Source organism: Trematomus bernacchii, unplaced genomic scaffold, assembly GCF_902827165.1.
Source record: "Trematomus bernacchii unplaced genomic scaffold, fTreBer1.1, whole genome shotgun sequence".
Classification (NCBI taxonomy): Eukaryota; Metazoa; Chordata; class Actinopteri; order Perciformes; family Nototheniidae; genus Trematomus; species Trematomus bernacchii.
Window position 1 is genome coordinate 1,294,223 of NW_022987644.1, and position 15,531 is coordinate 1,309,753.

The following is a 15,531-nucleotide window of genomic DNA, read 5'->3' on the forward strand; positions in this document are numbered from 1 at the left end:
TTCAGACAGAGGGTGAAAATAGGTGCTGCAGCACAGGCAGTATGAGAAAAATAAAGAGCTTTTTGAACACTAAAGCATGGACACATGTCCCAGTCAAATGACACAATACAAATATGGAACCTGAAAATGAGCATGATAGGGCCCCTTTAATTAGACATGTGCATCTTTGGGAATTTGTAGGATTTTTCCCTTTTTATGCTGTATTTTCTTGACCTCAAAGGTTATTACGGTCTCTATTTTGCACTCCCATCTCAATGTTGATACTCCTAACTTTTTTTGTTTCACTCATATATTTCTGCTTGCCATGTTCTGGTGCTAAAAAGTGTCAGGTGTGCTTACGTAACCCCCACTTTGCTATGTTCTTATTTACATTTTGTTATTCTTTGCTGAGTCTTGTTACCAACGGCCCTAATTTCCTTTCTGGGGTCATTAAAGTTTGCCGTTGTCTTATCTTACAAGGACAACAGGACCTCACATACAGCGCTGGACGTGCTGTAGTATATCACTCCACATGGAGAATATACATCCAACGTGGTATCGGTTGTGTGCATTGGAGCAGCATGATGTAGGGTGAAGTTGTGGCTACAGTGGGACATGCAGTGCAGTGACCAGTAGAGCATGAAGGCTGCTGTTGTATCCAGGGTTTCATGTTGTGGCTCCCTAATGGCTGGGAGCATGGGAGGCGAGAAGGCCTGCAGGCATGAGCTGAAGGAGCCATGCATGTTCCTGTGCTAATGTTATAGCCACATTAATCCATTTTCAATCTTCAATCTTTTTTTATAGCACATTTAAAAACAACCTCAGTTGACCAAAGTGCTGTACAAGGAATACATACAATATAATATAACACATTGGGAGTAAGATAATAAAACAATAATAATTAAAAGCATGATAAAAATCACAATATCTAGAAACATATGAAAACACATACAAACATTAAAATGGCTTCACTGAGCAAAGTCTTCTGCTTCTTCTGTCTAAAAACACACTTATAATGGCTTCCCAACAAAAGTATTTACTAGTGCTTTAAACATCAATAATAAGGCAATTTTTAAACCATATTTATTTTAGGAAACCTGTATCGCAAATCTTATTAAAAAGCTAGACCCATTACCTTTTATTAATTATTTACTAGCAATGGACTTAAAGGTGGGGTAGGTAAAAAAAATGTAACATGACCAATGAGGGCACGAGATAAGTTTGTGCACAGATGGAAGGCTGACAGGCAGGTAGGCCATCCAGTTACTTTACCCGGCCCGGCTCAGATGATTGGTCGTACTTTTTACAGTACTACTGCTTCCACAGAGGACATTTTTGTATGGATTTTTTGTCAAAGCACTTAAGATATTCATTGCTATCGGGATGTTAAAGGTGGGGTAGGTACGTTTAAGAAACCGGCTCGAGATACACTTGTTGTTATATTCCATGGAATGCTCTTAACATCCCGATAGCAATGAATATCTTAAGTGCTTTGACAAAAAATCCATAAAAAAATGTCATCTGTGGAAGCCGTAATACTGTAAAAAGCACGACCAATTATTTTAGCCGGCCCGGCTAAAATAACTGGATGGCCTACCTGCCTGTCAGCCTTCCATCTGTGCACAAACTTATCTCGTGCCCTCATTGGTCATGTGCGCGTTCGTGTGTGTTGGAGGAGGGGCTCTGTAAGGAAGTGGCAGATTTTCTCCGGTTGTGTATTTTCAAATTCTAGCGATCTCGAGCCGGTTTCTCAAACTTACCTACCCCACCTTTAAGAGCATCCATGGAATATAACAAAAAGGGTATCTCGAGCCGGTTTCTCAAACTTACCTACCCCACCTTTAAGTGAAAATGTCTGCAGTAAATAACCCATGAATAAATGCATGGGCTTCTCACTTTTTTATCAGCCTACAGTTATAAATACGTTGTAAATCATTAATAAAGGATATTGGGTCCATCAATTATGTAGCTTCAATTGTTGATAAAGCCATTAATAATTATGGATGTGTTACTGTTTGATGAGCTATAAGCAAAAATAAGGAAGTGAGTCAATCATTAAAACAACATAAATCTGTTTTTAAGTTTTTATGAGGTTTTTTCTATTTGTTTTTTTCCAGTAATCCATCAAGTCTTAAGTTGTAAGATGGTCTTGGTTTGTTTCTTCCAGCATAGGAAATGAAAATATTTTTACATTTATGAAGTACCATTTTGAAACCAAACAACTTTAATGACCTTTATATCGGAAGACTTTCTCCCGGTCGTTCTCACTTCCTCTTATTTGGCAGATTTGGCAAAAGATCAAGATAACCTTTCCTTAAATAACCAACCAACAGAAACCATGTTGTGACGGTAGTCTGTAATACCCTCCCTCTCACCACTGAATTTGACTCTTATTGACAGCAATTCTGAAGAGTCATGGTTAAAAAAATCTTTTTACATACACATTTCAGTGTTTAAGACTAAGTGTGTGTGTGTTGGATGTTCATACATATGAGGCTTGGTTTTCAGAGGGGTTTGAGAACCACCAAAGGGAAACTTGTCATTAGAGGAATATGTGGAAACAAGGATGTGGTGGCGCTCCAATTGAGTATCTATCACTTTTCCAGCAACCCATTTAAAAGCCCTGCGGTCCAAGAGGCTCGGCTGACATTTTATTAAGGTGGAATGACTGACACAAGGATTCCGGACATTTCTGCTGGTGGTGGAGGTCGGCTAGGAAGGAACTTTAAGCTAAAAGTAATAATATTGAAGAATTTCCTTTAAGGAAACGTCTGTTAAGTCAATATGTAATGCTGTAGAAGGAAACTCAATGATGATGGAGCCTATGGCCCGACAAAATCCCTTGCATTTGCAGTATTACTGAATTGGTGTCTCTGGCAACACTCCCCGGGAAAAAGTTCAGATTTCTTGGAAGTGAGATCCAAAAACACACCTGCAATTACCACTAACATTCGTGTGGGTGCTCCTAAGAAAATGAAGCAGAGATTTTAGATATTGTAACTTCAAAGCTTCGACTTCTTTTTACTAAGAAGTCTATACTCTTTGTACAAGCCATCTTTTCCATGTCTGTCCGTCCTTGAAGATAGACTCTTCTTCTGTGCCAAGCACAAATTGTGGAATTCTCGGAAATGAACTTGATTTTTTTCGAACTATTCAAACAAAATAGCCTTGACATAAATCAAGCTGAAAGCAGGAAGGTTACAGCTTAATAATAAGAACCCTACTCTGTTCTCAAATAGTCAATTATAAATTCAAAATGCACTAGAACCATAGTTAGGGACAGCACAAACACTGGTAGAACCGTGATGTGCTACAGATTAAAATGCTCAGTCATACATGTCGTTTTGTTTTCTGCTTGAATCCACTTGGGCATCAGACACATTGACACACCGACCTTAGACTCTTGCCAAAGTGATTTGACTGGATTTAATGTGGATGGTAAAATGAGTCTTTGAATATTTAGGAGTTAGTCACGGGCATTACTGTTGACCCACACTAGTTCTGATAGTCGAGCTTACTGTACAAACTGGCGTCAAACCCTCTCTCCTCGACTCACTATCAGGACAAACTATGGGGTCATCTTGAGTCAGCAAGTTTTCCGCCGGTCTCCAAACTGAGAGGCCCTTGATCATTACTTTACTTTTTCGTTTGCTTTGCCTTTACGACTGGCGACATGCCACCTCCAGGAACTCTGAGCTCGCCCACATCACCAGAGAGCCGCCGCTGCAATGCATCAGCTTAGCCCCCCCCCCCCCCTCCTCCATATGTTTAAGTGATTGCTGACATAATTTATGAAGGGAATGAAAAATAACGTCTGCATCGCAATAAAACTTTTTTTTTCAAAAGAGAGATCTATAATTTATTTGGCCTGCCACAAGTCAGCACTCATGGCCACTGAAGCCCCCCCCCCCCCCCTCACACATCTAATTTCTGTGCATTTGCAGTTTTCTCGTTTTTCCTCGCTGGAGTACGGGGGGCCATCTTTAGGGGGTGGTAGATTTTTTAAGTGGGGGGGGGTTAGGGGTATCAAGCGGGTGCTGAAGGGACTGGACTTTTGGCTCGGGTCTAGGAATGCCTTCACGTTTACAAACAGACTGGTTCTTTCGCTAGCCCTGTTTGCCTTTGTGGCTTTATTTTTTTTTTCAAGGCTCATACGGGCAAACACACAGCGGGAAACACTGGCTTGTTGATCGCCTTCACAGACCGGCTCATAAACCCAGCAAGCATGAATGTGGGGGCCTGTGTGTGTGTCGTTTGTGTACTTCTGAGCAGCTCCGGACACCCCCCCCCACCCCTTTTTTTTTTTTTATAAACCCGAGGGGTGTTGTGGAAGTAAACAACAAATAATTATTAACCGTTGAATCATGAGATTGAGGCACGAGGAGGCTAACATTCCCTCTAAGTCAAGTTTTAACGTAAATAAGAAATTACAGTTTGATTGTGCTCCAACGTTTGTCTGTTCCTGTTTATGGATGTTGCTTGGAAACAACACTAAATCACATTGTTCAACATGTGGCATCTCTCTCTCTCTCTCTCTCTCTCTCTCTCTCTCTCTCTCTCTCTCTCTCTCTCTCTCTCTCTCTCTCTCTCTCTCTCTCTCTCTGACTCCTTCTCTCGCTCCCTCGCCCTCTCTCCGTTTGTAAACAGGGAACTGGGATGCATGGCCTCATTGTTTGGCATCATTATTACTGACAGGCCCAAATTACTTGAATGATGGGAAAGCCTCGTACAAAATTAACCCGGCCCTGTGTGTTTACCCTGCCTAAATCATGTTGCTCATTGGCTTGAAACTGAAGAAGAAGAAGGGGTGGGGGGGGGGGGGGAATAGGCCTCACATCCTGACATCTGCAAAGCACCTGTCCTGAGCTCTGCATGCTAGCTGAGCCAGAGCACATTGAAACAGCTATCTCCCCTCATTTTACTCGCTGGCCTTGAAAAAAAGCCATGACCGTCATGTGCTTTAACAGTTGACAACCTCTGCGGTGTTTTTTCCGGTCTCCACTCAGTCTGAGCATTGGATGTGTTTCAGATGATATCACATTTTGTTCAAATGTGGGGATTTATTATCATGACTTTATTGCAATTTAAAGTTGTTAATGAAGAATAGGAAAATACACCAGGCTAGTTCTTGTATGAACATTACCATAGAAAGTCTAGATTAATAACTGTTTTCAAATACTAAATTATAAACTTGGAAGTTAGACTAGACTCTTCACATAGGCCTATAGCCTACTTTATATGTGTGGCAATCATGGAAAATGTTTTAATTATCTCAGTTTAAGAAGTACTGAGTAGCATATTTACTACAAAACAAACTGACAAATGATTTTCCTTTTTGAAAGACTATTTAAAATGTGTTTAATTCCTTCCCTTTTTAATTCTGGATGTTAGCTATGCTGTTCTTTATGCTATTTTAGGGGCTAACACTTTTGATAACATAGTCCCATTATACACCACTTGTCCAACCTAAACAACAAATAAAGGTAATCAATGATAGATAATGTTGACATAAAACCTTTTCAAATCATATCATACATGTGAAGAAAGCCTGGCTAATCCTCGCAAGCTAGCTATATTAGCAAACATTTATTGTCGCAATCTTGCTCGTCTCCTTACCCACCTTTCTTTTCCTCAAATAATCACATCAAAATGTAGTTATAGGTATGTTCCTGTGGGAAAACAATAGGCACAGTAGATAAAAGTGGACTTGTGGTGGGAGCAGTATTTACAGCCCTTGCAGTAGGCTAATGTGTTTGCTAGCTTACAAACATTAGCCAGTCCCCTACATCTGCTTACAGAATAAATAGTGTATATATTCCTATTATAATAAACGATTATGTTGCTTATTTATATATAATAAAATCTGAAAAAATAGCCTTAATTAAAAAGTAAAAAAAGCACAGCTTTCATCAAGCTTACTGCACTTCCATTAATGTTATGCACTTTCCTACGGTCTGTTGACCCGTTTTGTGTGTGCCAATAATCTAGTTTCACAGTGTTTTATTTATCAAATGCACATGAAGCCTCACAGCCAGTGTAAAGGGAAAGTGCAAAAACATGATAATTGTGAACTTGTTAGTAGGCTACTGCTCACAGTTTGTGAATATTCAGTATCAGCGTGCCTGTCACTCAGAGCAGCTGAAGGGCAGTGACCAGCTTCGGTCCAGTGAACAATCTCAGTGGACCCACATTGCTCTACATGCATGCTTTCACTGTTCAATATTCCTCAGCTCTGCTTCATCACATGACTGCCTGTCCCACTGACCTCCCACCAGACGTTATCAGTGGTTGTACAGGCGAATAGTTTCCTGCATGGCTTTTGTTGGAGGGAGTTGTGTAAGCTGCCTTGGCTCAGAACAAAGCTGGGCTTCTAGAAAGGGAGGAGGAGGAGGGTGGCAGTGCTGGGAAAGGTGCCTGGCCTTCATCAGCCATCGCCACCAATTCGGAAGTGAGTCACTCCTCTGCCGCGTGCAAAATCTCTCGCAAAAGGTCACCGCAGTGCCTGCAGCACTCCTCCATTTCAACCGTTGCATAATGCCATCAGTACTGTAGTAAAGAAAGAAGCTGCAGAAAAGAACATTGTTTAAACAAGCTTTTTTTTTTATTGAAAGTGCTGTTCTGGATGCAAGAATAATCAGATTAGTATAATGCAATCTAAAAGGGCAGAACAGGAAAACTACAGTTGTTCTACATACGTTACATTGTTACATTGCACATTGAAGTCCAGTTTTAATCAAAGTCTAGTCGATTTCATCCTTAGCTGTTATTTTGTCGTCCTTATTAGCTTGTGAGTTAGCTCTTGTTCCAACAACATGTGGCTCTCTGGCAACACAAGAGATCTCTATAATGAGATTATTATTTGGTCTCCAGGGCTTCTAACTTAATTTCCACTTACTCTTTTCCAAAATGGATAAGAAGTCAGTTTGTTGTCAGTTCCTTCCTGTAATGTCATTATTTAAGGGTTATATGATTATGTTAAGACACACAAAACCCTCTGTTGCACCTATTTTTATGACACACATGGAAATATTCAGTCATTTAGCGGATAGTTTTTTTCCAATGCATGCAGCTATCTTCTCTTACATCTTACTCCTCCAGACAACTAAGAATGTATCCTACCTCACTGTTAAACAAATCCCTTACATTTAGCTTTATTTTTAATCATCTGTTCATTTCACCTATTCTTACATGGCCAAAGTATTGTAAATCTCTGAAATCATGATGTTGGTCATCAAGGAAACAAAGCATTCAAACCCTAACCTGCACTCATTGTAATATTTAACTGAAATTGTCCTTATAGACATACGTTTTTTTGATGACAAACCACTTTATGAATACTGTATGAACACAGATGTTTAAAACGCATTTCTATCCAGGATCAAATGTTGTCTTGTTCCCAGGTCACTATAGAGAGGCGAAGTCCCTCCCTTTCCGGGGCTCCATGGGACCTTATTTCTGAAAAAGTATGTATTGAAGTCAATGGAGAGAGAAAGATTATCTTTCGATCCCGTTTGAATTGTGCCACGAATTACACATATGATGTTTGTCAATTTAAAAGATCAGTTTGCAAGTCAAAAAAATTAAAATGTGTCGTAAAACTGTGAAGTAACACTTTTTTTTGTGTGAAACCGCTCAATGAACTACATCTCCCGTCTCGCACCACACACCAAGACGGCCGTCACGTTGGCACATTTCACTTCTTTCTTTCAGAATGAGGCGAAAAGTATTAAAAGAGGTGAAAATCACTCCAAGTCTGGGCATGTTGAGAGCTGTACATACACACAAGGGGAGTTAGTCGGTTCCGTAAGAGCCAGCATGCGGGATTCTGGGATTTGTAGTCTTTCTAGTTGCGTATTTTTCATAGTCTTATATTTCAACAGTTTTATGACAAACTGTGACTTTTTTTACATGGAAATGATTATTTAAGATTGACAAACATCATATGTGTAATTTGTGGTACAATTCAAACGGGATCGAAAGATAATCTTTCTCTCCCCATGTATTGACTTCAATACATACTTTTTCCGAAATAAGGTCCCATGGGTCGGAAGTAGAAGGGCGGGACTTCGCCTCTCTATAGATGTTTGTCTCTAGGGTCTGTTTATACAGTATAGTTGTATACAGTTGGTTTGACTGTGTCCCTCTGTAATGCTTTTGATGTTTACGAGATGAAGGCTTTTCTCAAAGAAAGATAAATAAAGTACTTTTCCAGTGCCATAACACATCTCCCCTCAACAGTCTGTGGTTGAAGCCTCTAACTGTGGTCCCATGATTCAGTGGTGCTCAGTGGATGGAGCTCTGGGCCTGACAGCTGAATATCTGTGTCTGTTTCTTGTCCCAGATAACGGCAGTATGCAGAGAGGCTGCCCTACTGGCCCTGCAAGAGGACATCAAAGCTCAGCTCATCGAGGCCAGACACTTTGAAAGTGCCCTGAACACTGTGAAGCCCCGGATCCCCGACTCTCTCATCCAGTCCTACATCAGCTATCAGCAGGACCGCAGCGGCCTGTGCTTCTTCTGAGCAGGTTGCCATGGAACAAGTCAAACTAAGGAACTTTTCTCAAAGGAAATGTAATGTTATTTTGGAAATAAATGGTTTCAGCTACCCTGGTTTGCTGTATAATTATGATAAGGAAGTGACATGTAAACCAGCTGAACATGAAGTGCTAAATAAACAATTCCCAAACTGGTCTTTGAAATATTTTGTTTTTGCTTTATAGGTTTCGAAACATGTGTTTAGCTCAGCAGGACAATCTGGTTTAAGTTTCTAATGTTGAAAATTGAATTGAGTAGTGAAGAGTGAGCTTGTTTGATTATATACAAAAGTAACAATGTATTAAATGCATTATATTCATTGACTTTGGTTGCCTTGTGTTTTTAATAGCAAAAGAACATACAGCAGAATGAAAGTCACAAATAGGCTAATAAGTTCTGGTGATTTTTAAGTTTACAGCAGAATTAGACAGCTTGGAAAAGTCTGCAAAAACTGAAATTCTAGACAAAATGTATATAAATCCCATATAGCTAACATAATATTAAAGTCCTTACATTTCACTGCAATTAGTTTGGGGCAGGTTTTTACTGAACTTTAAGAGTTTTATATGAATGTGTCTGTTTTAGCTCAACTTTTGCTTTTAGCAAAAGTTGAGCTAAACCTGTATTTTCTGCATGATTTCAGTGCAACAAAATGTGTTCTCTTTTGGATTTTAAACTATGCATTCAAATCAGAAGTTTTAAATGTTATCACTAAGACCAACGACTTGTATTACTGTTTGATTCTGGATGGCATGATTCCCTTAATCAGAATTATGCCTTGTTTCCCCTTGATTCAATGTTTATGTAATACAAAAACGGAATTGGTATTTCTATCTGGGGACCTTCTGGACCCCTTCAATAATCCCTAATGGTTCAGAAACCCCCAGTTTGGGAAACCGCTGCTCCATATCCACGGGGAGAAAAACAGCAGCGGCTGGTATATTCATCACATTCACATCCATGCATGGAAAATCAGCTAATTGCTGTAATCGTGAGATTTCCGTCCGCACTTCCGACCACTAAGAGCCGGGATCCAGGCGGCCATCTGTCGGTCTACCAGGATTTGCTTTATCACCAAGAAGCTGAATTCTAACATCCAGCCAAAGAAGAACTTGTCATTACTGCGCCACACAGTCGCTTTAACAGTCCGTTAACTCTACTAGGGCTTTTCCTCTGTTCTTTTTTAAGCATTTGCTGACCCGAAATGGCACTGGAGGTCATTCATCTATTGATTTTTCCATTTGAATAGGATAAATTGACTTTGTATTGAACTTCCTTTTCTCATGGATCCGGATGTAGCGCATCCGCGACACCAATCAAACCAGACAGTCAGGAACAGAGAGGAGGGGGTGCAGCAGGGGGGGGGGGGGGGGGGAGTCTTTCCCCTGGCTGCAGGGCTGCTTTTTTCTTAAGGTGGACCGGGACTAACACTAAACCTCCAACCACCACCGTTACCACCTCCCCCCATTCACAGATCGACCCATATAACGCTTGAAATTATGGGGAAATGTCCATATCACAGAGTTATGCAAGCTGCAGGCTCACAGTGACACATTGAGTTTCCTCTGATGCCTAAATGCGTAATGGCAACCTTCAAGAGAACAGAGACACATCCTGTTGATGTTTCCTCCTGAATGTCTATAAACTCACACAATTGTCTGTCCAGACAGTGGTTTCTAAACACCAGCAGGGATCTTTTTATGGAGTCTAGTTTAACTTTGATTAACTTGTTAAATGGTAACAATACGTTTTTGTGTCGGTGTCTGTTAAGCAGTGAATTATTAACTTAAGCTTTTAAAAACTGTCTGGTTACGAACCATTGAAGGTCTTTTGTCTATGAACAAATGTAATTACATATGGATACTACATGTTGTGCTATATTACAAAATGTTTGGTGGGCTCCTTAACATGTTTAAAAAGTGTCTGAACCCCTTCATTCAAACACGTTTAAAATACTGATTTAAGTTTAAGTCAGTTCAGCTCAGGATCTTAAGTTTTTTTTTATTTTCATTGAGCTTTATAAAATATACTTTCACTTTCTCTTTTGTTATCAACATAGTTTCTGTTGCCAACACAAATCAAGAAAATGCCAGTAATCTATTAATTAGTTTAATAGTTGTAGCCATAAGTTGTAATGCTTATAATAATTTATGTATTTATTGTAATGTCTTTCTGTTTGTGTAATTTGTATCTGTGTGTTTGTGTATCTCCTTATACTATAGTAGCCTATCTAGTATTTCAGTTCATTTTAAAAGCAGAGCAAAAACTATACAATTAAATAAAAATGTATAAAAGGGGATTTAACTAGTTGTGCTTACCAAAAATGACAAATCAGCAAGAATTTAGATACATATCCCACTCATACATCACTATTAGTCACATTAACCTTATTCACATCATTATTCATAGCCCACAAGAACGGAAACTGGTCGTCTTTTTTTCTTCCATGAGCCCCCTCGTAGAGGCAAAATAAAACCCCGGTCCACCTTAACTAGAGCACACATCTCTATCGCCCGGCCTTCCACATCTGCCCAATGAATCAGGAGCGGATGCGATGTATCCTTTTTCAGTGGAGTGAATGGCCAATGGGAGTTGGCTTGTGGAGCAAACACTGAGCCCTGCGTTCCCATTCATTCAGTGCTGAACAGGCCCGCGAGCAGTAGCGCGTGCATCGCTGTCTGCGACCCAAAGACGAGCGCAGACTCCATAAGCAACGACAATAACCGAACCCTCCGCTGACACTGGAAGAGGTGAAAAGCTTGGATATAAGCTCGTGTTTTGTTTTGTTTCCTGCAAGACTATTTTTTTGTATTTCACTACCATTCCTGCAGGACTTCTGTCACTAGGTTGCCTACAGATCGGCCTCCCAAGTGCGCAGCAGTTCCTTTCCTCCATCTGAGCTCCACCGTGGATTTACTTTGTTTTATCCGGGGACGAATGCATGCGTAAACCCGCGCTGAACTTCTCCAGGAAAAGGGAATAACGCAAAGGGATACACTTGGATTAACAGACTGTGAATGTTATGCATCAGACCTTATAGCCTACGCTTGGACATTGCCCCTTCCTTTTGGATGGAGTTTTGGTTGGCTATAGTTTGATGGATTCGACGTTATGGATGGTTGCATATAGGTACGTATCTTCCTTAGCATTTAACGCTTTTTTGTACGTTTATCATGGTGCTTTTACGTTATTTATCACCCGATAGTAGCGCTCGTAGCGACCTAGTATGCTCCGCTGTAGGTGCTTTGTAACACTGGTGCACAAATCCCAAGACTTTAACGTGCCATTTTCTATGTTTGGCACTGAAAAAAACACCCGCTGCGACTTAAATTATTCGCGATCAGTTGATGAAGTTGATGGATTTCTATGTCCTTCCGTGGCTCTGCTGTAACAAACACCCTTCCCCCCACGGCGGTTGTTTTCATTCATAAGTTTTTCCCCGTCTATTTGGATGCGTCCTCTAATGTCTCTTGATCTCCGGCTCTGTGTGTTTTATAGGATCCTGCTTTTATTTATGCGCACGACGTTTCCTCCTATGAATGCACTGTGTGCAAACAATCCAATTTAAAGTGCCCCTCTTTGACGCGAAGACTATTAAAAACAACACGTTAGTTTATTTGCAAAACGTAATACATATACAATTGATCGCTTTTATATGCAGTGTAAGATTTAATATGTGCTTCACGGGGGAAACTGGCCTCATGCAAGTCGGTGTTGCTTTTAAACATCTACGAAATACAAACCCACATTTATGATCGTGCTTATCGCATAAACAGTTATTAGACGAATTATCTGCTTCGAATAAACTTCAGAAGTCGTGTCTGTCCGTAGCGGTACGTTAAGTTTTTTCGACATTTTCCCAATCGCTCGGTTGCTTTTCAACCAAAGTCTGTATTTTGTCGGAACTTGGTCTGACCTTAGCTTTTTTCTCTGCTCTACTTTTGTCCCCGTTTCCCTGAAATCCCTTTTGGTGTAGTAATAGAATACTAAGTGAGGCAGCTCATTTAGTTCCCTTGGATCGCGTCCTCATTTCGTCGCCGCGGTGCATTTAAATGTTAACTAGTCATACAAATGTAAATGAGCAGGGGAAGTATTTGTAGGTCCTACTGAAGTTTAGATGTGTGCGTATTGGGGAGGAAGCTACCAAAAGTCTTGTTAATAGTCAACTATTTTCCCGGGTTTCCTCACTTAAGGTGATCAAAAGTGACATATTGTCATGTTGACAGGATGAAAACAGTCTGAGTGAACTTTAAAAAGACCTTCCAATACTCAAGTACACATGTTTATTCACCTCATACTGTAATCAGTGTTGTAAGGAGCTATTTCTGCTGCTTTAGTCATATTGAAAGAGATCATTTTGATAGTGATTGGTTTCCACTTGGCTTTGAATTTGAAATGGCCATGTTAACCTCCTTCACCATGACAGTGTGTTTGCCAGTTATGCCATGTTTTGGCTCTGTCTGATGATGTCTCCTCCCTCCCTCCCTCTCCTTTGTCTCTCCCCGGCCTATCTTCCCCCTCTGGCAGGTTTTCCGATGCATGCCAAGTCCACGGTGAATGTCGGAAGTGGTGATCCCCCCAGATGGAGCTCCAAAGTCAACATGGCCCCGGCGGTTCATTAGTGGTGATCCAGCAGCCTTCCCTAGAGAGCCGGCAGAGGTCGGATTACGAGCGGGAGCTCCAGCATGCCGCCATTCTCTCCCTGGACCAAATCAAGGCCATCCGCTCCAACAACGAGTATACAGAGGGGCCCTCAGTGGTACGGAGGCCCCCTGCACCCCGCATGGCCCCCAGGCCCCAGGACAAGCAGGAGAGAACTCACGAGGTCATCCTCGTCAATGTGAACAACAATTATGAGCACCGGCCATCAGGTCACCACCATCATGTTGGGGGCATGGTGGTTGGGGGCCAGCAGTACGGAGGGTCCCGGGTGCCGGGGCTCAGCCGCTCCACTAGCACAGGAAGTGCCGCCAGTTCAGGGAGCAACAGCAGCGCCTCCTCTGAACAGGGACTCTTGGCACGCTCGCCCCCCACCAGGCCCGGCATGGGCTTACAGCACCACCACAGAGCGGAGCGGCCTGTTCGGACTCAGCCTAAGCCCAAGGCCCTTTCACAGCCCCAGCAGGGCCCTCACTTCCACCAGCCTCCACTAGAGGCTCCACTCAAGCCGCAGGGCAAAGGGAAATCAGACATTTCTAGCTCTGGCAACGGGGTGGTGGCTGCTGCCGGGCACCAGTTCATCTGTGAGCGCTGTGGGAAGTGCAAATGCAGTGACTGTACGGCTCCCAGGAGCCTGCCTTCGTGTCTTGCGTGCAATGGCCAGTGCCTCTGCTCTGCAGAAAGCGCGCTGGAGCACGGCACCTGCATGTGCCTGGTTAAGGGCATCTTCTACCACTGCTCCAATGACGATGAGGGGGACTCTTGTGCTGACCAGCCCTGCTCGCTGTCACGCTCCCACTGCTGCTCTCGTTTCCTTTGCATGGGATTAATGTCGGTACTCTTCCCCTGTCTGCTATGCTACCCACCTGTTAAGGGGTGTCTGAAGGCGTGCCAGGGCTGCTACGACCAGGTCAACAGGCCCGGCTGTCGCTGCAAGAACTCCAACACTGTCTATTGCAAAATGGAGAGCTGGGCCCCACAGACCCAGGAAAAACCCTCCTGATCGCCCCTGTGTGTTTGTGATTGCGTGGGAGACTCTTTATGTGGATCTTATGATGATAATGATGATGATAGTCACAAATTAATGTTTATCAAACATTCTAAGCACCTCCGACCAGCCTCCCCTCCTCCCTGCGGAACTAAGGAGCTAAGCAAAGGAGTAACGAAAACCACTCAATTATTTTTATTTTCTCTGGATCAGGACCATGTTTTTACAGACCAGTGTTTGCCTTAACTGTTTCTATGTCTGTCCTCAGCTTCTCATTAACACTTTTCTTTTATATATATGAAAAAAGTGTTTCTTCCGTTTTAGGTAGGCAGTTTCCTCTGGGTCTGTGTGCCCAGTGGGAGCTGCCTCTCACCAAATCTGTGAAGGACGATCTACTATAGGGCAATTATGTAGCTGTTACCTGGTTTTCATAGCAAGCAGGTATGTTTGAATTTATTGGTTGCTACCACACTAAAACCGTGGTTCCTATGCTCATGTTGCATTAACGAAAGCACATCCATCTCATAGTATTTTTTTTTCTCCACTTGGATATGTTTCTCTCTTTCCACCCATCTGAACTCTTCATTCACATTCTGTGGCATTCTCCCATGTTTTTGTTTTTTTATTTTATTTTTGTGTAAATTGTATGCTCAAAATCCATAAGAGGAATTCTGGCTATTTTTTAAAAGAAAAATGTCTGTTAAAACATTTTTTTGTTGTAAAAAATATTTATTATGTGAAGCTCTATTATTTTATGATATTTATTGCAAGAGACAGTCTTAAATTTACTCATGTCTGAATATAACAAAATATCAAATACTTACTGAAAAATTAAAGGGTGGCACAAAAGAAAACTATGTTAACTTTAATGCAGAAAATATATTAATTAATGAAAAACCGTACTGTCTGGCGTCTTGATTGAGCTGCTAAAGGAATGAATGATCTGTTGGCTGATTTTAAGAGAATGCACGTCTATATTTTAACAAGTTTGAGTTCAATGGCAAACAGCAAATCTCTGTTTTCTGTGTGTGTGAGTGTATGTTCATGCTGGGTCTGGAATTCCTTGGTAAAAAATGTCAGCAGTGAGTAGAAACAGCTTGTAGCTTGAAATGTGACTGTTTACATTCTTGGAGGGCTTCTTTGCTGCGATTCTCCTCGGTAACCTTGAAAGCTAAACAATACAGGTCATTGACACGATTAGCCCCGAAGCTGCTAGCATCAACAGAGCCTCCACGTTTCCATGAGTGATGCTCACAGGAAGTAACTCTCCTTCTAAAAACCCCCCCACTCCACTCCACAGCCAACAAGTCACCACAAAACTATGCACTGTAGTTTACTCCCCGGGCTTTAATGCAGCTAGATCGGGATGT

The 15,531-nt window shown here is 41.6% G+C and overlaps 2 protein-coding genes across 2 annotated transcripts in view; both read left to right on the forward strand.

The window, feature by feature from the left end:
* Positions 1-8,669, forward strand: part of spata5 (spermatogenesis associated 5) — a 128,551-nt gene extending 119,882 nt beyond the window's left edge. Inside the window, exon 17 of the mRNA XM_034133753.1 lies at positions 8,321-8,669. Coding sequence (XP_033989644.1) covers positions 8,321-8,500 — 180 coding nt within the window. The 3' untranslated portion in view covers positions 8,501-8,669. The remainder of the gene's footprint in view (positions 1-8,320) is intronic.
* Positions 8,670-11,097: 2,428 nt separating this feature from the next.
* spry1 (sprouty homolog 1, antagonist of FGF signaling (Drosophila)) lies at positions 11,098-14,980 on the forward strand. Its single transcript, XM_034133810.1, has 2 exons — positions 11,098-11,643; positions 13,042-14,980. Exon 2 carries the CDS (start codon positions 13,097-13,099, stop codon positions 14,174-14,176), a length of 1,080 nt encoding a protein of 359 aa, XP_033989701.1. The 5' UTR covers positions 11,098-11,643; positions 13,042-13,096; the 3' UTR covers positions 14,177-14,980.
* The last annotated feature ends 551 nt before the right edge of the window (positions 14,981-15,531 follow it).

What these genes read in the sequence shown, in the direction of transcription:
- spry1 (XM_034133810.1), top strand. Translation starts at nt 13,097, where the DNA reads ATGGAGCTCCAAAGTCAACATGGCCCCGGCGGTTCATTAGTGGTGATC.